The sequence below is a fragment of the Moschus berezovskii genome, chromosome 27, assembly GCF_049115385.1.
Source record: "Moschus berezovskii isolate FMDL1 chromosome 27, NW_MosBer_1.0, whole genome shotgun sequence".
Classification (NCBI taxonomy): Eukaryota; Metazoa; Chordata; class Mammalia; order Artiodactyla; family Moschidae; genus Moschus; species Moschus berezovskii.
The window spans coordinates 561,117-581,986 of record NC_142486.1 but is presented as its reverse complement, the minus strand read 5'-3'; the positions used below and the strand labels follow the sequence as shown (position 1 = coordinate 581,986).

General features: G+C 60.8%; 1 protein-coding gene across 6 annotated transcripts in view; it reads left to right on the top strand.

Moving 5' to 3' along the window:
- Nucleotides 1-3,936: 3,936 nt before the first annotated feature.
- Nucleotides 3,937-20,870, top strand: part of ADAP1 (ArfGAP with dual PH domains 1) — a 34,782-nt gene continuing 17,848 nt past the window's right edge. The window contains exons 1-3 of one of the 6 annotated variants that reach the window (XM_088832822.1): nucleotides 13,973-14,653; nucleotides 15,693-15,894; nucleotides 20,312-20,442. In XM_088832822.1, the coding sequence (XP_088688948.1) occupies nucleotides 14,459-14,653; nucleotides 15,693-15,894; nucleotides 20,312-20,442 (528 nt within the window). In that variant the 5' untranslated portion in view covers nucleotides 13,973-14,458. Of the gene's footprint in view, nucleotides 4,224-8,601; nucleotides 8,687-13,972; nucleotides 15,895-20,311; nucleotides 20,443-20,870 lie in introns of those variants that run through there. The other 5 variants (XM_055410498.2, XM_088832824.1, XM_088832823.1 and 2 more) reach the window with 5 other exon arrangements.

Sequence of the window (20,870 nt, the reverse complement as noted above, 5' to 3'; positions counted from 1 at the left end):
AGGAGCGCTGCCGCGAACATTCACATACACGTTTCTGAGCATGTGTGCACTTTCTGTCTTAGGTGCGTACCCGGTGCAGGGGGTGATGCGCCGTTCATGGGTCCGCGCTGGTGCAGCCGTCCCCCGTCTCCAGACAGCCATGATGCTGGGCACGTGCGCGTCTGTGTGTCTTCCTGGGAGAAAGTGCTGCTTGGGTTCTCTTCTCGCTGGCTTGTCAGAGTTCTTTGTGAGTTTTGAGTCATGCTAATTTGTGAACTTTAAGTCCCCGGCTGGATGTCAGTGCTCAAAGAGCCGGGGCTGGAGATACTGAGCCTCACTGTAGCTGCGGCCCACTCCCCAGACCACACGCATCCCCCCCACCACCACCCCCCCCCCGGCTCCCATGCCAGCCCTGGGGGCACCCTGGGAGTCCAGGTCCTCCAGCAGCCCGAGGGGCCTGCAGACACCTCCCCCTGCCACATGCTGCTTCCCTTCAGGATACTAGGCAGAAAGTTTTTAAATGTCCCCACACCCACTGAACGAGCCCTGGAGCTCTGCCCCCATGGAGACCCCACCCCACCCATCCCCTCTGGGGACCCCACTGAGACCCTCCCGGGTCTCTTGAGCCAGCGCCACTCATAGGTGGAGACACGGTCCTGGTCCCGGGACCGTCCCCGCCGCCCCTGGCTGTGGTGCGGGGAGGGTGCACACCCCATGCACCGAGGGTCACTTTTCTTTGGGGCGTCTCTGTGTTTCCTTCGCTGGGTGGAGCTGGAGGCTGAGGCCAAGGCTCAGGAATTACACGGGGCGACTTTTAAAACAGGAACTGTGCCAGCCACACCGGAAGCTGCCGCTCGTGGCCAGGCGTGTCAGCTGCATCTCTGTGCGTCTCCCACGTTCTGGGAGGTGCTTGCTTCCTCAGTCCCCGGAGTCCCGTGGGGACCTTGCCCTCAGCTGCCGTCCAGTCCCCAACGGAGGACTGACCCCGACCCCCTGGCTCGGCCACTCCTGGGAAGACCCGTGGGGTTCCTGGCCCAGGGGCTCAGAGCAGGCTGCTGGGATGGAGGGTGCAGGGAGGAATGCCCCACAGCCCCCCAGGCCCAGGAGGGTTTGGGCTGAGCCAGCTGCTGGCCGGGTTCCTGCCCTGCTCCTATCTTGCCCAACGCCACCCCGGAACCTTGTGGTTGCTCAGCCCCAGCCACAACGTGGCCAGGAAAGGCTGGAGGGCAGTGCCCGCTATCCCTTCCCCCACACACCCCAAACCCAGGTCTCAGGCAGGGGGGCTAATGGGGGCGGTGGACACGGCCTGGGGCTCCATGTTTTCTCTCCTTGGTAGACAGGTCTCCGCTGCTCAGGGCTCTGCAGAGAACAGGTGCACCGAGGGTGCTGTCGAGGGCCCAGCTGCCCGGCAGGCACCCCGCCCCGCCCAAACTGCAGTCCAACCCCTCTGCCCTGCAGAAGTCCCTCAGGGGTCTGGGCACTGCTGCCAGGGGCTGGTGGCTGGCACCCCGTGTTGCGCTGCCCACTTCAGTCCTGGTGCCGCCTCCTGTCAGCTGTGCCTCTGTGCCCGCACCCCTGTTGCCCTGCAGCCCTGCCTCTCGGGCCCTCCCCTCCCTTGCCCCCCACCCCATCCTCGTGACTCCTACACCTCCTGCCTGGTCCCCCTCTGCCCGGCCCTGCTTGGGGCCTCCATGCCGTCGCATGCCCCAGACTCTGTCTCTAGCCCTCAGGAGGACCCCTCCCTGGGTCTCCCAGGTGCTGCACCCTCCCCCATTCTCAAAGCCTTCCTCAGGCTACAAGGCTGTGAGTCCCGGGTGTTTTCAGGTCCGTGTGTCCCCCACACCTTGGCGGGCATGGCTGGCTCCCCAGTCACCCTCATGTGCCCCCTCCCCCAAAGCAGACAGTGTGGTCACTCCCCTTGCTCCCAACCTCTCAGCACAGGGGCCCCCAGGGCCCCGCCAAGACCCTGGGCTCTGGCCTCCAGCCGCTCTGACAAGCCCTGGAGCCTGACCCGCCTGGGGCTGCGTGTGCCCTGCGTCCTGGGAGCCCCACACTGGCTCAGTGCACCCTGGGCTTCCCTTCGGCCTGGGGGCCCGGGTCAGGGGCTGCAGAGCTCCGTCCTGCCTGTCTCTTTAAGGAGCTCACGTCCCGACCTCTGTCCTTTATCCGCCTTCCTGGACTGTGTCATCACCCCCGTAGTAGTCCTCTGGGAAGACAGAGAAGGCGAAGGGCCCGCTGCAGACAGGGCGTGGCTGTGTGTCGCCCGCCTGCGCCTCTCCTGCTCTTGCTCCGAGCCCCTCTGGCTTCCTGCCTGACCGGTCCCTCCTCAGCCCTCAGCAACCCAACCGTTGGGGTGGTGGGCTTGGCTCTCTGTCCCCCAGCTGTGTGTTCATCCCAGCCCTTCCACCTAGAAGCCACGTCGGCCTTGGGTGTGACTGAACAGCTCCGTGCCTCTGTTTTTCAGCATCTATAAAATGGGGATTAAATGGGAAGGGGCTTGACCTAATGCCTGATGTAGGGTAAGTGTCAGTGAAAGTCGCTCGGTCGTGTCCGACTCTCTGTGACCACATGGACTGTAGCCCACCAGGCTCCTCTGTCCAAGGGATTCTCCAGGCCAGAACACTGGAGTGGGTTGCCATTCCCTTTTCCAGGAGATCTTCCCAACCCAGGGGTTGATCCTGGGTCTCCCGCATCGCAGGCAGACTTTACCATCTGAGCCACCAATCAGTGAAGTAGTTGATGTTGTGACTGATGCCAGTTTGTCTTCATGAAGCGCCGTTCCCCACTCTACTCTGTGGCAGATTCTGACCCTGGCACGGGGACCCTGAGATGAGGACCCCTCCCGTCCCTCCTGGAAGGGTGCCATCTGATGAGGGAGAGGGGGCCAGTTCAAGCACACGGTGACACAGGACCTGTGGTTTAGAAACTCCAGCCCAAGTGGGCTCCCGTGCCCTGCCCGAGAGACCCTCATGGCTCTAGAAGCACCGCGCCCCAGTGTTGGCCAGAGCAGGCCTCGGTGGACAGTGCCACGCCGCCTCCGTGGAGGGTGAGGTGGCAGGTCCACCCCCGTCCAGAGGCCCTTCCCCTTGTCCTGGAGGTGTTCTCCTGGTTGTGGGCCCCCCGGGACTCCGGCACAGCATCCCGCTGAGACCTTGGCAGGTGGAACGTGCCCACAGCGCCGCCCCTCCCCGCGGACTGACTGGCCGAGGACCATTCTGGAAGAATGCTAGAAGTTGTTGACAATGGCTGGCTCAGTCACCGGGGTCGGGGGTGGTGGGGAGGCTGTAGTGTTTGTCTGCTGTTTGTTTTCTAACCAGCTGCATCACTGCATTCATAATTTAAGAAGAAAATGGAAAGAATCTGAACAAACAGGGACCCGTCCCCTCCCCTCCCCCATGCTGTCCTGGCGTTTGGGTGCTGGCCTCCTGACTCAGAAGGCTTTATCCGGGGCACCCTTCTCCCCCAACACCCGGCCCCGCCTGTGCCCGTTGGGTGCAGAGCAGGGCCCTTCTGTGGCCTGAGCGCCCGCGGCACTTGGGCTTGTCACCCGCCGGCCTCTCCTCCGAGGACAGGGAGGTGGTCCTCGGGGCCGCGCATGCACCCCGTCTTCCAGCAAGCATTCCCTGCTTGCCCGCTGGGCCTGGCCCGCTGCCCCTGGGGGCACAGTAGGTGTCCAGGCGCTGTCAGGGCGAATAACCAGGGATGGTCCCACCCAGGCCTCTATTGATTCGGTGGTTCCCTCAGCAACCCCCTCATGGCTGCTGGCGTCTTGCCCGGGCAGGTGGGCCCGCTGCACCGGGATAGGGTGGGCGGCGAGCCGCAGACCGCCCCCGCGGGTCCCTGGGCGGGTCCCGGGAGCGCGGGCTGGGGCGTCCGGCGGGCGCGGGAGGAGGCCGTCCGCCTGCCCTTCCGCCCGCGCCGCTGGGGGCCGCCCGCGGGCCGCGCCGGCCAGAGCGCGCCGTGCGCCCCGGGCCCCGCGCCGGCACACGCTCGGCGGCCGCGGCGGCGAGGAGAGCGGGGCGGCGGGGCCGGGCGGGCGGCAGGAATGCGGAACCGGCGCGCGGGCTGAGCCGCCCAGGATGGCGCAGGGGCGGCGGCGGCGGGCGGCCTGCGTGGGGCCCTAGTGCGGCGGGGCGGGCGCTCCCCACCCGGCGTCGCGGCCATGGCCAAGGAGCGGCGGAGGGCCGTGCTCGAGCTGCTGCAGCGGCCGGGGAACGCGCGCTGCGCCGACTGCGGCGCCCCGGGTAGGTGCGGGCTGGCCGGGCGCGCCGCGGCGCTGCGGGTGCGGGCCGGGCCGGGTGCCGGCCGGGGTGCCAGCCCCGGGCCGGGCAGGGGTGCTGCGGCGCCCGCAGCGCCGGGGGGCGCGGGCCGCGGAGCCCGGCTCCCGCTCGGGTGGGGCGCGGGCCCGGACCCCGCCGGCCCCCGGCCCGCGGCGCTGGCGCCGCCTCCCCTCCCCCAGGCTGCGTGTCCTGTCATCCGCCGGCAGCCGCCGCCTTGCGAAACCCGGGGCTCCGCAAAGAAAGAGGAAATCGCGGCGGGAGACCGGCGCAGGGAGGGGATGGGTGAGCGGGGCCGCGGCTCCTGCGCGGGGGTGGAGGGTCCGCGGCGCCCCCACCTGCGGTGACGTCATGGCCCCTGCCTGCAGCCGGCCTCGGCCCTGCGCTGGGAGCGGGGGAGGGAGCACCTGCCGCGGCCACGTGGACCCGCTGGGAAAGGGGTCGCGGGGGCCCCCAAGCCTCGCTGCTCTGGCAGGTGGCCAGTTCAGGTTGGGCCCTGGGCAGGTGCCGCCTCCCAGTGGGCATCTCCTGGACTTCGCTCCTGGGTGGTGCCTGCTCCCGGGTGGTTCCCCCGGCGCCGAAGACCTGGGGCTAGTGTTCAGGGATTGGCAGGAAGAGAAGAGGCTTTGCTCTCAGGCCCCGGGGACCCTGCTAGTAAGCTGGCCGCCCCTGGTGGGTCGTGGCTGCAGTGGGGGTGGGGCAGGAACAGCCCCCAGCAGCCAGGGCGGCCCACCGGCCTGCAGGGACACACTGGGTGCTCCCGGGGGGCACCTAGCCTGAGCCCCTCAGAGCAAGCCGAACAGCATGGGGCGGTTGCGCCCCCAGAAAGGGAAGGTGGGGACACAGACCATGGACATCGGCCAAACGGGACCTACTGCCCGGCTCTTGGCCGCGTTGCTCGCCCACTGGGCTGGGAGGGGTCTCTTCCCTCCCGCTGCCTCCAGGTGCCCGGAATCTGCTGGGAGAGGCCGTGCCTGGGCTGGAGCGCCAGGAGGGGAAGCAGTGGCAGGCTTCCCTGGAGGCGGGAGGGCTGAGGGCCTTCCCCACGGCCTCCCTCTGAGCTGGCTGCCCAGGACCTGCGGCTGTGCACTGAGGCTGCATGCTGAGCCCGCCGCTGCTGCCCGCCTGGCCACCCCTACTTCTCTCTCCCTGGCCTGCGTTTCCACTTGTCAGGAGGGCGAGCCGTGCCAGGGAGTGGTCTGGGGAGAACGGCAGTCCGCACCGTCTCCTGCCAGGCCTGGTCTGAGGGGCCGGGCCGTGGGGCCACCCTGCCCAGAGGAGCTTCCTGGGACACCGAGCCTCCCTGGCAGGAGGGAGAGGGTACTGCCACCACTGCGCCTGCCCACCCACTCGGCCAGGGGCACTCGGCCCCCACCCTGCAGGCACAGGCGCTCGGGAGGGCCGCTGCCTGGCGCTGGGCCACACCTCTGCTGTTGAGACTGGTTCCAGGATCTCAGATCCTCGCCTCGTCTGTCTGGCAGCCTGAGGAGCAGCCAGAACGTGGGCCCCTGCTTTACAGCTGGGGACACCGAGGCCTGGAGACCTGCAGCTCACTCAGTGGGCATGGGCCTCAGGAGTGACTGCTGTCCGGGTGCCCGGCCCCCTGACCCGTGTCACGCCTGCCGTGTCTCTGCTGCAGCCCCACGGCGCTATCCATGGTCGGGGCTGCCCTGGGGCGCCACTGCGGCCTTCTGTCCCCGCTGCGGCCAGCCGACTGGAGCCCTTCCTGGCTTTGAAGGGGGCCCGGAGGAGGACAGCACCCTGCCGCAGCAGCTGGCACTCCTGCTTGTGTCCACCGCAGCCCACCCAGAGTGGTGCCTCAGCTCTGCACAGCAGGACGTGGGTGGGCCCCGGCCCCCCAACCACCAGGCATGGGGCTGTGGGGATAGATCTAGGCAGGTCGCCATGCCAGGGCTGCCGACAGGGAGGCCATCTGGGGGTGGTTGCAGCCCCCAGACCCTCCGGTTGTCTGCCCTAGAATGGGCGCTACCACCCTTGAACATGGGGCCTGGTCTGAGGCTCCCGGAGGCACTTCTCACTGCAGGCCTGCATTGGGGGGGTCTCCGTCCCAGAGGTGGGGGGGGCTGACTTCTTTCTTCCAGGTCACCCGCCAGATGACTGTCTGGCCTCTGATAGGCAGGAAGGGTGAGGCTTCCACGCATTCCCTGGGCTGAGGTGTGGGTGGTCCTCCTGTGGGGCTTTGATGCCTGTCACCTGGACCACCAGGTGAAACCAGTTCTGACTGGTGAGGTCTGGGCTTGTCAAGGAGTGCTTTCTGGGAGTGCCGGTGGTGGGACGGTGGTGTGGAGACCCTGCGGGGGCCCGGGGCTGGGGGCCGGGCCTCACTGCTCAGCCGGGACTGGAGTGTCTGCCTGCCAGACCTCAGAACAGGAGGTCCGCACTCCGCCCCTGGAGGCTTCAAGGCAGAGGTGGCTTTTCAGACGTTGCTGCGAAGCGGGGTAGGAGCGCCCAGGCTGGGAGGGGCTCCGCAACGTGGCTTAATTTGGGTTAGGGTCCCCTGAGAGCATGGCCGGCAGGGGGCTGCTGAGAAATGGACTGGGCAGATGGTCCCCGCTGCCGGGAGCTGCAGCCCGCTTGGGTTTCCGGTCGACACTTTCTTCGTTGTGGCGACACACACGCAGAAGTCACCCTTTCACTGTGTGCAGTTGCGGCTGGGCGGCGTTAAGTACATCGTGTTGTGCAGCCGTCACCACCGTCCGCCTCTGAGTCCATCTCGCGAGCTCTTTCCGTCTTGCCAAACAGAGATCTGTCCAGTTAAACACTGACTCCCTCTCCCCAGCCCGCACCCTTCCCCTTGCTGTCTGTGGATTCGACCCAGACGAGTAGAATCACACAGGATCTGTCCTTCTGTGCTGACTTATTTCGCTGAACGTAACATCCTCAGCGTTTATCGTGTTGTGTCAGGTGTCACGGTTTCCCACCGTCTTTAAACAGTTGAGATGTCATTGGCTGCGATATCGGATTAGTTTCAGGTGTAAACACAGTGATCTGATGCCTCTGCATACTGAGAAACGGCCCCCACAAGAAGTCTAGTCAGCATCCGTCACACAGGGTTTCTTCCTTGTGACGAGAACTTTTAAGATCTGCTCTCTCAGCAAGTCGAGGTGTCTGCTGCAGTCCGCACGCTGTGGTTCCGTCCGCAGGCCTCGTTGAGTCTGTAACTGGAAGTTGGTACTTTCTGAGCCTTCTTCACCCAGCCCCGCCTCTGACAACCTGTCCTCTCTCTCCGTGAGTGTGGGGTTTGGGGTTTTGGTTTTTAGATTGCACATGTTAATACAGCATTTGTCTTTGGTTTATTTCACTCAGCGTAATGCCCTCAGGCCCATCACGTGGTCACAAATGGCAGGGACTCCTTTTGACGGCTGAGTAGCATCCATAAGTGTCACGCCTCTATCCAGCCATCCGTGTCTTAGCCGTGGTAGATGGTGCTGTAGTGAACATGGGGACACAGGTATCTTTATGAATTCATTTTTGTTTCCCTCAATAAACTATCTAGAAGCGAAATTACTCGATTGTGTGGACGTCCTGTTTTTGGTGTTTGAGGAACCCCCGTGCTGCTCTCTCTGCAGTGTCAGCCACACGCGGCCTTGCGTCCACTGCAGCCTCGTGCCCTTGTCGCTGCAGGCTGGTGACTTCCTGTCTTTGCTCGATGGCGCTTCTCCTGGGTGTGAGCTGACGCCTCATGTGGATTTAATCTGCGATTCCCGGTGGTTAGTGGTTCTCTTCATCCAGCGCGCCTCCTCTGTCTCCTCAGAGGCTTTGCCCCTTGACGATTGACGCGTTGGGTCTTTTCTTGTTCGTTTGCTGTCACGTGAGTTCTCTGTGTGTTTGGGGCTGAGACGCCTTGTTAGGTGCGTGATTTACAAGTGTTCCCTCCCTTGGATCGCCCGTTTGTTTTCTTGACAGTCTTGCTGTGCAGGAGCCTTCAGTCCCACTTGTTTATTTTTGCTTCTGGTGCCTTTGCTTTTGGTGTCAGGACCCCAGACTCATCACCAGCAGTGGCGGCGGGGGGCTCACTGCCTGCGCTCCTCCAGGGGTTCTGTGGCTCCAGGCCTCACACTCAAGCCTCTAGTCCATTCTGAGTGATTTTTGTGGGACAGTGATCCCATTCATTCTGCGCATGGGTGTCCAGTTCCTGTTTATTGAGAACACTGTCCTATTTGTTGCATAGTCTTGGCTCCTTTGTTGTAACGTAATTGGCCACGTAGGTGTGGGCGGATTTCTCAGCTCCCTGCTCTAGTCCACTGATGTGTGTGTCTGTCTTTATGCTAACCCTATACTTTTTTGCGTGCCCTCTTGATTGCGACAGCTTTGTAACGTAGTCTGAGATCAGGAACTGTGATGCCTCCAGCTTTGTTCCTCTTTCTCAAGTTTATCTTGGCTGTTTGGACTTGGAGGTTCGTAAAAATGTGAGGACGGTTTGTTTTGTGGTGCCATTGGAATTTAGACAGGGGTTTCTGTGGATGCCTCCTCTGACCCTGTGGATGGCTTTGGGGAGTACGGACGTTTAACAGCGTTTTTCTCCAGTCGTGAGCGCAGCGCGGGAGCCGGCCCATCTGCAGCCTCTAAAGGCTCTTTCAGTCTTCAGTGTGCACGTCTTTTACCTCCTTGCCTAAATTTATGCCCGGTGTTTCGTTCTTTCTGCTGCAATTGTAAATGTGTTATACTCCTTTCTCTCTCTGACATTTTTATTTGTTTTGTTTTGGTTTGGGCTGGGCTGGGTGTTTGTTGCCACGGGGTCTATGTGTAGTTGCGGTGTGTGGGCTTCTCGTTGCAGCGGCATCTCTTGCTGCAGAGCAGGCTCCGGGGCACTTGGGCTTCAGCAGCGGCGGCCCCTGGGCTCTAGAGCACAGGCTCGGTAGCTGTGGCGCAGGGCTTAGTTACTGCGTGGCATGTGGGGTCTTCCCGGACCAGGGGTTGAACTTGTGTCTCCTGTGTTGGCGGGTGGATTCTTTACCACTGTACCACCAGGGAAGCCTCTAATCGTCTCTGTGTTGTTCTGTTGTTTAGTATAAAGAAACAATGAATTGTTGTGTATTGACTTGTATCCTGCAACTTCACTGAATTCATGTAAGGGTTCTAACAGTCTCTCCACGGAGTCTTAGTTTTCTGTGTATTACGTACTGTCGTCTGCAAACAACGGCAGTTTTCCTTTTTCCTTTCTGGTTCGGGTGCCATTTATTTCTTTTTCTCGCCTGTTTGCTCTGGCGAGGATTTCCCATACTCTGTTGAATAACAGTGGCAGGACTGGGCACCTCGTCTGTTGCTGATCTTAGGGGAGGAGCCTTTGGCTTCTCACGGCTGACAGGGTGGCGCCGCGGGGCGTGTCAGCCGTGGCCCTCGCTGTGCTGCGGCGCGCTCCCTTTGCGCTCCCTGTGTTGAGGGCTTCTGCCGCAGACGGACGGTGGGTCTTGTCAGATGCACTTTCTGCTGAGACTGTCTTCGTTTTATTCTTAATTTAGTGCGTCACAGTGATGCTTTCGCTTCCCTGGTGGCTCGGTTGGTAAAGAGTCTGCCTGCAACGCAGGAGCCCGAGGAGACTCGTGTTTGATCCCCGCGTCAGGAAGATCCCCTGGAGGAGGAAATGGCGAACCCGCTCCAGTGTTCTTGCCTGGAAAATCCCACGGACAGAGGAGCCTGGCGGACTGCAGTCCACGGGGTCTCAAAGAGTCAGACACGACTCAGTGACTAACCCTCCACCATTGATTGATTTGGGAATATTGAACCGTCCTTGCATCCCTTGTGAGAGTTGGACTGTAAAGAAAGCTGATCGCCAAAGAATTGCTGCTTGTGAACTGTGGTGCTGGAGAAAACTCTTGAGAGGCCCTTGGACTGCAAGGAGATCCAAGCAGTCCATCCTAAAGGAGATCAGTCCTGGGTGTTCATTGGAAGGACTGATGCTAAAGCTGAAACTGCAATACTTTGGCCACCTGATGCAAAGAGCTGACTCACTGGAAAAGACCTTGATGCTGGGAGGGATTGGGGGTGGGAGGAGAAGGGGACGACAGAGGATGAGATGGCTGGATGGCATCACCGACTCTGTGGACATGAGTTTGAGTGAACTCCGGGAGTTGGTGATAGACAGGGAGGCCTGGCGTGCTGTGATTCATGGGGTCGCGGAGAGTCGGACACGACTGAGCGACTGAACTGAACTGAACTTGCACCCTAGAATAAATCTCAGCTGATGATGGTATATAATACTTCTCATGCATTGTTGAATTTAGTTTGATAACAGTTTGTTGAGGATTTTGTATCAGGGATATTGGCCTGTGATTTCCTTTTTGTGTATCTTTATACTGGGAGAAATATCAATAACCTCAGATATGCAGATGACACCACCCTTATGGCAGAAAGTGAAGAGGAACTAAAAAGCCTCTTGATGAAAGTGAAAGAGGAGAGTGAAAAAGTTGGCTTAAAGCTCAACATTCAGAAAACTAAGATCATGGCATCTGGTCCCATCACTTCATGGGAAATAGATGGGGAAACAGTGGAAACAGTGTCAGACTTTATTTTTTTGGGCTCCAAAATCACTGCGCATGCTGATTGCAGCCATGAAATTAAAAGATGCTTACTCCTTGGAAAGTTATGACCAACCTAGATAGCATATTTAAAAGCAGAGACATTACTTTGCCAACAAAGGTCCATCTAGTCAAGGCTATGGTTTTTCCCGTGGTCATGTATGGATGTGAGAGTTGGACTGTGAAGAAAGCTGATAGCCGAAGAATTGATGCTTTTGAACTGTGGTGTTGGAGAAGACTCTTCAGAGTCCCTTGGACTGCGAGGAGATCCAACCAGTCCATTCTAAAGGAGACCAGTCCTGGGTGTTCACTGGAAGGACTGATGCTGAAGCTGAAACTGCAGTACTTTGGCCGCTTCATGCGAAGAGTTGACTCACTGGAAAAGACTCTGATGCTGGGAGGGATTGGGGGCGGGAGGAGAAAGGGACGACAGAGAATGAGATGGCTGGATGGCATCACTGACTCTGTGGACATGAGTTTGAGTGAATTCCGGGAGTTGGTGGACAGGGAGGCCTGGCGTGCTGTGATTCATGGGGTCGCAAAGAGTCGGACACGACTGAGCGACTGAACTGAACTGATACAGAAAACCAGGTGTGTTCATCTGATTTTGGTATCAGGTAATGCTGGCCTTGTACAGTGAGTTTCAAAGTGTTCCGTCCTGTTTCTGGAAGAGTTTGAGAAGGACTGGTATTAATTCTTTTTAAATGTTTGGGAGAGTTCGCCGGTGCGGCCGTGGGCCTCGCACTTTGGGTTGTTGGGAGGTTTATGATAACCGGCTCAGTCTCCTCACTAGTTACTGGCCTGTTCAGACTCTCTGTTTCCTTGTGATTCAGCCTTGGCAGGTTGCATGTTTCTAGGAAATAATCAGTTTCTTCCAAGTTGTCCAATTTCTTGATTTCTAGTTTCATACCGCTGTGGTTAGAAAAGACACTTGATGTGATTTCAGCCTTCTCAAATCAGCCTTGTTTTCTGGCCTAATGTACGGTTTGTCCTGGGGAATGCCCCTGTGCACTCGGGGAGGATGTGTGCCCTGTGTGGCTTCTGGACGGAATTTCCTATGTGTGTCCACAGCCTCGTGTGTTGTCCTAAGCCGGTTTCCTGACTCGTTTTCTGTCTGGATAATGTAACCACTGGTGAACGTGGGTTTAATGTCCCCTCCGCTTACTGTATTGCTGTCTCTCTCCCTGTACATCTGCTAACATTGCTTTACATTTTTGGGTGTTCCTATGTTGGGCACCTCAGCTCAGTTCGTTGCTCAGTCGTGTCTGACTTTTGCGACCCCACGGGCTGCAGCACGCCAGGCCTCCCTGTCCATCACCAACTCCTGGAGCTTACTCAAACTCGTGTCCATCGAGTCGATGATGCCATCCAGCCATCGCCTATGGGCACCTAAATATTTACAAATATTTACATCGTCTTGTTGTGTTGACCCCTTTATGTAACATCCTTCTTTGTCTCTCTCTTATTGCAATACTTGTCTCAAAGTCTTTCTTTTCTGGGTATTTTCCGTAAGCATAGCTATCCCAGCTTTCTTTAGATTTCCATTTCCTTCCGTTTTAAGGTCAAATCATATTCCATTGTATGGATGGACTATTTTACTTGCCCATTCTCCCATTGATGGACACTTAGACTTCCACGTTTCAGCTGTCGTGGACGAAGCTGCTGTGAGCGTGGGTGACCGAAGTCTCCAGAGTCTGCTTCCAGTCCTTCTGGCTGTGCACTCAGGAGTGGACTCGCCGGGTCACACGGTTAGCTGTTTTACTCTTGCGAGTAATCCTGTGCTGCTTTCCAGAGCGGCTGCGCCGTCGGATCTGCCCACCGCCAGTGCGCACGCGTGTAGCACTCCCCACCCTCGCCGTCTGGCCAGTTTTGTTTGGGGGCAGCGGTCACCCTTGTGGGTGTGAGGTGCTATCTCACTGTGGTCCTGATTTGCATTTTCTTAATCATTCATCATGTTGGGGATCTTTTCATGTGCTGACTGGCCATTTATATATCTTCTTTGGAGAAATGTCTTTTTAAATCCTTTGCCCACTTAGAAATTGGATTGTTGTTTTTTCATTGTTGTTGAGTTTTGGGAGTTCTCTATATATTCTGGATATTAATCCCTTATCAGATATATGATTTGCAACTATTTTCTGTGTTTCTGTGATTTGGCTTTTTACTTGGTAGATAGTATATTTTGATGCACAAAATTTAAAATATTTTCATGAGGGAATTCTATGGCAGGCCAGTGGTTAGGACACAGTGCGCTCACTGCTGAGGTCCAGGGTTCAGTCCGTAGTCAGGGAACTAAGATTCCACAAAGCCGTATGGCATGACCAAAAAAAAAGCTTTTTTAATTTTCATGAAATCTGGTTTGCTTATTTTTTTCTTTTCTTGCCTTTGCCCTTTGGTGTCATATCCAAGAAAGCATTTTCAAACCCAGTGTCACGAAGGTGTCGTCCGTGTTTTCTGAGTGCTATTGTTTTTAGGTCTCACGTTTAGGTCCTTGATCGGTTTTGAGTTGATTTTTGCATGTGGTGTGAGTCCGGGTCCAGCTGTATTCTGCATGTGATAGCCAACATTCCAGCACTGTTTCTTGAACAGACAGTTTTTCCCATTGATCTTGGCACCTTTGTCAAAAAATAATTTGACCATATATATGAGGGTTTATTTCTGGGCTCTGTATTCTGTTCTGTTGGTCTCTGCCTATTTTTATGCCAATATGTTTGATTATGATTTGATTACTGTAGCTTTGGAGGTCCCTTCAGATTGCATATTGGAGAAGGAAATGGCAACCCACTCCAGTGTTCTTGCCTGGAGAATCCCAGGGACGGGGGAGCCTGGTGGGCTTCCGTCTATGGGGTCACACAGAGTCGGACACGACTGAAGTGACTTAGCAGCAGTAGCAGTCAGATTGCATATGGATTGTAGGATGGGTTTTTCTATTTCTGCAAAATAAATATTTTTGGAATTTTGATAAATATCGCATTGACTTTTTAGATCGTTTTGCGTAAGGTTGGCATTTTAACAATATGAAGTTTCCAATCCATGGACACACGATGTGTTTCCTTTTATTTATTTCTTCTTTACATTCTTTCAGGACTGTTACATTGTATAAGTCTTTCTCCTCCTTGGTTAAGAAAATTCTTAAGTACTTTATTCTTTCGGATGCTAATGTAAATGGCATTACTTCTGTAGTTCCCTTTTAAAATTGCTATATGTATATATAGTGTGTGTGTGTGTATACATGTGTGTGTATGTGTATACATATATGTGTATACATGTGTATATATGTGTATACATGTGTGTGTGTATGTTCAGCTGGTATTTTGCGTATTAACTTTGAACCCTTTGCTGCTTTGCTCAGTTCACCCACTAGTTTCAGTAGCTTTTCAGTGGAGTCTCTGTACGTTTCTACGTGTAAGGTCATTTCACTGGCAGATGAGATAGTTCTGCTTTTACTTCTTCCTTTCTAGTTTGGATGACTCTCACTTCTTTTTCTTGACGAATTCCTCTGGCTGGAGTTCCCAGCACTCTGCTGAACACAAGTGGTGCAGTTCCCAGTCTGCTTTCTTTGTGTGTCTTGTGTTTTGTGGAATACCAGCCATTTGAATCTAACAACATGGAGACTCTGGGGTGGGAAGCCACTGCTGTGCTCAGAGCTAAAGCCGAGTGGAACCGATGCCATTGATGTGCAGACCGCCCCTCGAAGCTGTGAGGCTTCCGCAGGCTCCAGAGCCCAGGACCAGTTCTGTTGTCCGAATCTGCCAGCACCGTGGTTCTCCAGGGGGAGAGACTCCGGGTGCTCCCTGCCCCACCAGCTTCCCGGAATCTTGTCCAGGATGGGCTCTCCACCGCGGCTGTCCGGGACAGCGTGTAAGCCCAGAGGTGGCCAGCAGGGTGCCAGCCTCGCCTGGCCCACGGCAGCCCCGCCCAGAACCAGGGTCTGGCTGGGGCTGACCTTGGATCCGCCCCAGAGCCGGCGCTGCCCTGCCTGTGTGTGAGTGTTGGGGCGCCTTGCCCTGCACCTCGCTTGAGCTCTGTGCTCTGGTGGGGGTGGCAGGTGGGCAGGTGGCCCCGTGCACAGGCCAGATGGGCCGCGAGTGCAGCAGTCCCTCCTTCCTGGAGGTCAGGGAAGATGCTGGCCGCCAGAATGTGGAGGACGAGCTTTTGGGCTGTTGGAGCCGCTGCCCACCTGGCCGTGTCGAGGCTGCTGCAGGGAGTGGGCGGCGGCTCTGGGGACAGTGGGGGAGCTCGGGGTCACCTCAGCTAAGGGCCGGCCTGGAGCGGGTTTAGTGGGCAGTGGCCTGAGCCACGTCGGAGGGCCCGGGGGAGGGGAGCTGGAGGACACTGTGAGCCCCAGGCACTCCTCGTGGGGACCCAGCCAGCAGAGCATTCGAGGGAACACGGGGAGGGGGGACCCCACTGTTACTGAGGGGCCACTGGGGATCACCAGTTGGTGGGGCCTGGGATGGTGGGAGCCACCCCGTGGAGGGAGCAGGGCCCCCCTGCTGTGACCAGGACCCACAGAGGAGGCGGCGCTAGAGGCGCTTTTGTCGTGGGGGGGCAGTTCTGATGGAGGGGCTGGATGCCCCCGCCTGCGTGTGGCCCCAGGTTAACTGGCGTGCCTTTTCGGGCTGGGCTTCCCCTGCCAGTGGGCCCCCTGGCACAGGCCTTGGTGAGAGTGGGAGGAGGGCGACGGGGGGCCGTGGAGCCTTGGCCAGGTGGCAGTCAGCACGGGCTCCCGAGTGCGGGTGGGTGCAGCTGGGCCTGGGGTGCTCACTGGGAGAGTCTGTTGCTGGGGTGTGACCTGTGGACAGATGGTACCGTGGCTGCAGGGGTCCCCCAGTCACGGGGGCACGGCTCCTCCCGAAGCAGGAACCCGCTGGGCCCCTGTGAGCCTCACTTGTTGCAGGGAGAAGTGGAGAGGCCATGTGTGCAGCACTGGGCCGCAGGCTCGGCAGTGACCACGGAGCAGCAGGGCCTCTGCCGGGCGGGGCGGCAGGCACCGAGGGGCCCGGCCAGGGAAACGGATGGAGGCCAGAGGCCATGGAGGAGCGAGTGGTCTGCAGGGGAACCGTCAGAGCCTGGGAACACTTGGAAACCTGAGGAGCTGGGTGAGCTGGCAGCTCGGTGTGGGCAGAAGGGCCAGGAGCGGCTGCAGGAAGAGGGGGAGCCGTCTGGGCGCTGGGCGCTCTGGCGGCGGACTGGACTGGAGACACCTGGCGCTCACGGAGGTTCTGGAGTAGAGAGGGCAGGGGTGGGGGCGGCAGAACCGGCCGAAGCTGCTTCCCCGTTCACTCTCCTTCACCTTCACTGTGGCGAGATTCACGCGAGGCAGAGCTGACCGTGGAAAGGGGAGAATTCACGGCCTTTAGAACGTTCCCTGGTTGCGTGACCACCGCCTCTGTCGAGCACAGATCTTGGGCTTTAGAGCCAAGAGGCCAGATGAGAAGCCAGAGGGCCCTTGGCGGGGTGTGCGTAGCCTGCGGGGGGCTGTGGGCAGGGGACCCGCGGCGGTGCCTGGTCCAGGAGGGCTGGGCTCGGCGCCAGGAAGGCCAGGGTCTCAGAGGGCACCTGGTGGAGCGGCAGCCGTGCGGCTGGGAGGCGAGGGGGCCCTCAGGCCCGAGAGGGGCTCTGACCACTGGCTCTGGCCGCTGCTGGGAGTGATCCGAGAGAGGAGGGAGTGGGGCCCAGGTGGGGCGGCCGTGCCAGGCCCGGGTCGCCTGCTCGCCTCTCCGGGGACTGGGCGGGAGGAGAGGTGTGGCCCCGGACAGGCGCTGAGCGCCTGCTGTATGCAGCGCCATCTTCAGTGATGGAGCGCCGCCCCCCAGGAGCTCGGGCTCCCGCGGGAGGTGAGGGTGGACTCCCCAGCGGTGGCTCAGCAGGGGGCGCCTGCAATGGGCATGGGCGGTGTGCCCCAAGGCCAGTTTCCGCCCCCTGCCTCGGTGCCCCTTGGGCTTCTGTCCAGAGCTCAGCCCTCCCCGCTGCAGCCCGCGGCCTTGCCGCACCCTGGAGCTGGGCCACGGACTCTGGCGACCCCGAGTCCCTCTATGGCATCCCCACACACCTGTCCCCCCGCGGGCTCAGCGAGGGGCATGCCTGCTCCTCCCGCCTCAGCCCCAGGATGTGTCTCACTTGCCCCAGACGAGCTGGGGGTTGAGTCATGCGGAGTGTCCCAGGGGAAGGGAGGGCAGGCAGGGTAGCTGGGGGGCAGGAGAGGTGGGTGCAGAACTGACAGCCTGGCCACAGTCCTTGTCACCCCCGTGCAGGAGCCCAGAGGAGCACGGGGCAGCCCTGACCCCTCTGCCACGGGGCCCTGCGCTCCACCAACGCTGGCTGTGCCCTCGGCTAGAGCTGCTGACTCACGGCCTCTGCTGGGGACACAGGTCCTGGCGGCTGAGTCCAGGCTGTCGGGAAGGGGGTCCCCACATCCTGGGTGCACAGAGGGGTAGGGCAGCCCCTCGCCCTTGGGGCCAGGCCGGGGCGTGTCCCCAGAGCAGAAACGGGCCTGGAGTGGGGCCCTCTGCTGGGGCGGCCGACCGGCTGCTCTCCCACCTGGCGCCTTCTGCCCTGGGGCCCTGGGCTCAGGGCGAGGCTCTTGCATGGACGTGCCGTCGCCTGATGCTGGTGTGGGGGTACAGCTGGCCTCCAGAGCCGAAGGTCTCCCCTCCCCAAACCGCCCCCACCCCCCTCCTGGGGCTTTTGGCCACAGGGTGGGCATTGAGCCCCCCAGGAGACTGTGCTGAGAGGCTGCTTCCAGGAGGGAAGGGCTGGGTGAGTGACTTGCTGATCTGCTGAAGTGCAGACGCCCAGACGGACTGGAGTGGTCATCAGTTATCCCCAGAGGGGCTGCAGGGTGCTGGCTCACCTGAACAGCTGCACACCCGCTTGTCTCCACTTCCTGCTCTGGTGGCTTCGAGGGGCTGGGGCAGTCACTCTTTTGACCCCCGAGGCCTTAGACTGCTGTTCAGAGTTACCCCCAGAACTCTCCCTCCAGGGTCTGAACCCTTCCTTAAATCACTTGATTGGAGCACCTTCCTGGGTCCTCCAGGGATGCCCTGCCTGCTGACTGGACGGTTTGAAGCCTTTTGCAGGGCAGAGGGCAGACAGGCACGCACCCGGCCAGCGGATGACTCGAGCACCCGTGCTGCGGGCCCTGGGGCGGGGGCGGCTGATGCCTCTTGACCCAGAGGTGGGGGCACACGGAGGGGCGCTCCTGAAGGCAGACTGACTGTGTGCTCCACAGGCTTCTGGCCAGACGCCCCTGCCTCCAACGGACTTGAAACCATCTCCCTGCCATGGTGCTGCTGGGATACCCCAGGCAGGAGGGCAGGAACCATCTGCTCCTAAGATGAGGACGGGCTTCCTCACGGCCTGGCCACTGGGCGGGGGCCCCTGTGGATGCCGGCTGGTATACCCTCCCGGTACCCACTTGCTCTGAACCAGGAAGGTGGTTCTGGGAGATCCGGGCCAGTTGCCCGCTGCTGCGTGACCTCAGGCCCTGCTTACACCTCCCTGGTCTTTGCTTCCTCGTCCTGGGGAGCTGGGCTGATGGCGGGCCTGCAGCCTGGCAACGTGGCCAGTCATGTCCAGTAAGGGTGAGGAGGCCATGGACCCCAGGACCCCAGCGGCTGGCGCTGCGTCCTGAGCAGGTGTGAGGGTCTGGGTGAGGCCGGAACGCGCCTGCGGCTGCTCCTTCACACCCAGCCACTGGATGCCTGTCCGGGAGGACGCAGGAGCCGCCAGCCCTTCAGGCCTGACCTTCCTGCTTCTCTCTCTGTTGGGACGGGGCTGGGGTTGTCAACACACAAACAGCCCCTCTCTCGGCTGTGACTGTCAGAGGGTAAAGGGAGCCCTTTTGAGTGTGGAAGAAGTGGCCACCATCACCCCGGAAGGCTCTGGGGCGGGTGTGATGGAGCCGCAGGGCCGTGAGTTCTGCTGGGCTGGGTCCCGAAGGGAGGCCGGAGTGGGCGCCCGGGCGGGGGTGCCGGGAGGGAGCTGTGGCCCTCACCCTGCCCTGCGCCCAGGCCCCCACCTCGTCCCTGCCCGGGGCACGTGGGTTCCTGCTCGGAGGGTGTGGGCTCCCCCCGAGGCCCCCGCGTGCCTCGTCCTCATGCACTTGCCCGCAGGCCTGCTGGCCTTCCAGCCTGGTTTCCTCATTTCCTGCAGGGGCCGTGCTTTGGCACAGAGGGCGCGCTCCTGGACCCAGGGTGGGGGGCACGGTGGGCGTGTGGGGTGGGCCTGGCGCTGGGTGCAGCCTGCTGAGGGCCCTGGGCAGCTGGGTGACGCTTAGGGGAGCTCTGAGGCCCCAGGGCCGCTGGGGCATGTCGCTTCCTGCAGATAGGTGTTCTCCGTGGTCCCACGAGCCGGTGGAGAGCAGTCGTGGGTGGGGCTCTTCTGTCCAGGAGCCCCGGCTCTGGAGGTCGTCTGGGGCTCCGTGACCCGCGGTGTTCCCTCCCACTGCTCCCCGGGAGGCTCAGAATCTGGGGGCATGGCGTTCTTCTCCCTCCCCAAGCCCGCTGTGTCCGCGCGGGGCGGTAGGGGGGGGTCCCCACGCGCTCAGGGGCCGAGGACCCCGGAAGCCTGGTCCTGTCCGTGGCAGGCTCTTGCAGCCAGAGCACCTTTCCGGGTCACGGTGGGGGCTGTGGGCCAGGGCGTGTCTGTGTCCCCCGCCCAGCAGCCGCTGGGGGCCAGCGGGTGGTCACGGAGGCCTGGGGACACAGCTGAGCGGGGCCTGGCGGTACAGGGGCTGTGCCCGGGGCACTACCCTCCAGCTGGAGAAGCCCCTGGGGTTCCACCCGGAAAACTGACGTGATGTCTGTGGGCCCCGCAGGCAGAGTTGCAGCAGGGGGGGATGTGGGCAGCGGACAGGAAGCTGGGGGTGGACGGCGGGCGTGGGGAGGATGTGCCCCCCACTCACGGCCCTTCTGAGCTGGCTGAGGCCTCGGGTCTGGGCCGCCCCCACGCCGGCTTTGCTTGGGACCCGGCTTTGCTTGAGGCTCCTGGTGGCCTCAGAGGGCCAGACCCTGTCCCTGGGCCAGGCACTCCCCCCGAACCTGCTGCCCCAGCTGCAGCAGGAACCCTCTCCACAGCCACCCGCCCTGTCAGTGGCCAGAGGCCCTTATTAGGGTAGGGGTTTGGCCGTGCCCCCAGCCCCCAGCGGAGAGTCTGCAGACGCCAGGTTGAGGGCCCTTGTGGAGATATGGCCACCTTCCTCCCGACCCTTGTCTGTTCCGTGTGCTGCCTGCGCTGAGGGTCTGGGGCCGGAGCTGGGCTCCCGGCTTCCAGCCTCTCCCCTGAGGCCCTCGGGGGGAAGCTAGCATGATGGGAGGGTCCCTGGGACGACGGGGGGTGGCCAGGACCCCCGCTCGGGGCCCTCAGACCCCGTCCTCCTCCCATTGCTCCAGTGAGGAAGCGAAGCCCAGAGAGGAGGGTGGGCGTGCGGTCCCATGGGCCGTGGTCCAGTGCCCCCGTCTCAGGGGAGGCCGCTGGGGTCTGCCGGCCCCCCTGACGTCTGGCCTTGTCTTGCAGACCCTGAGTGGGCCTCGTACACCCTGGGGGTGTTCATCTGTCTGAGCTGCTCTGGGATCCACCGGAACATCCCCCACGTCAGCAAGGTGAAGTCCGTGCGCCTGGACACCTGGGAGGATGTCCAAGTGCAGGTATGGCCAGGCCGGGTGCCGGGGGAGCGGGGGTGGGCCTGCCTGCGGCCATGGTGGCCTCAGACCCAGCCTGCAGCCCGGCCCGGTGCCCCAGGAACTCGCACAGGCCCCTCAGTCAGGGTTTCATGGGTAACTTACGCGGAGTCTCACAAGGTGACTGAAGTCAAGCCCTTCACCTGCCGTCCACCCACCCAGAGTCCCGGGCCCACCTCGGCCTCCGTGCCAACTCAGAGTCTGCAGGCACCCAGCGAGGCTGCCCCCTGCACCTGGACACACACCACGTGGCTGGAAGCACCCCCCTTCCCCCGCTGGGGCCAGACAGCAGGGCGAGGCCGCCGTGACACAAGCCAGCAGCGCGCTCGCCTCGTGAGGAGGGAGGAACAGGGAGGTCCCAGAGAGGCTGGGCTGGGTTGGGGGTGAGGAGCCAG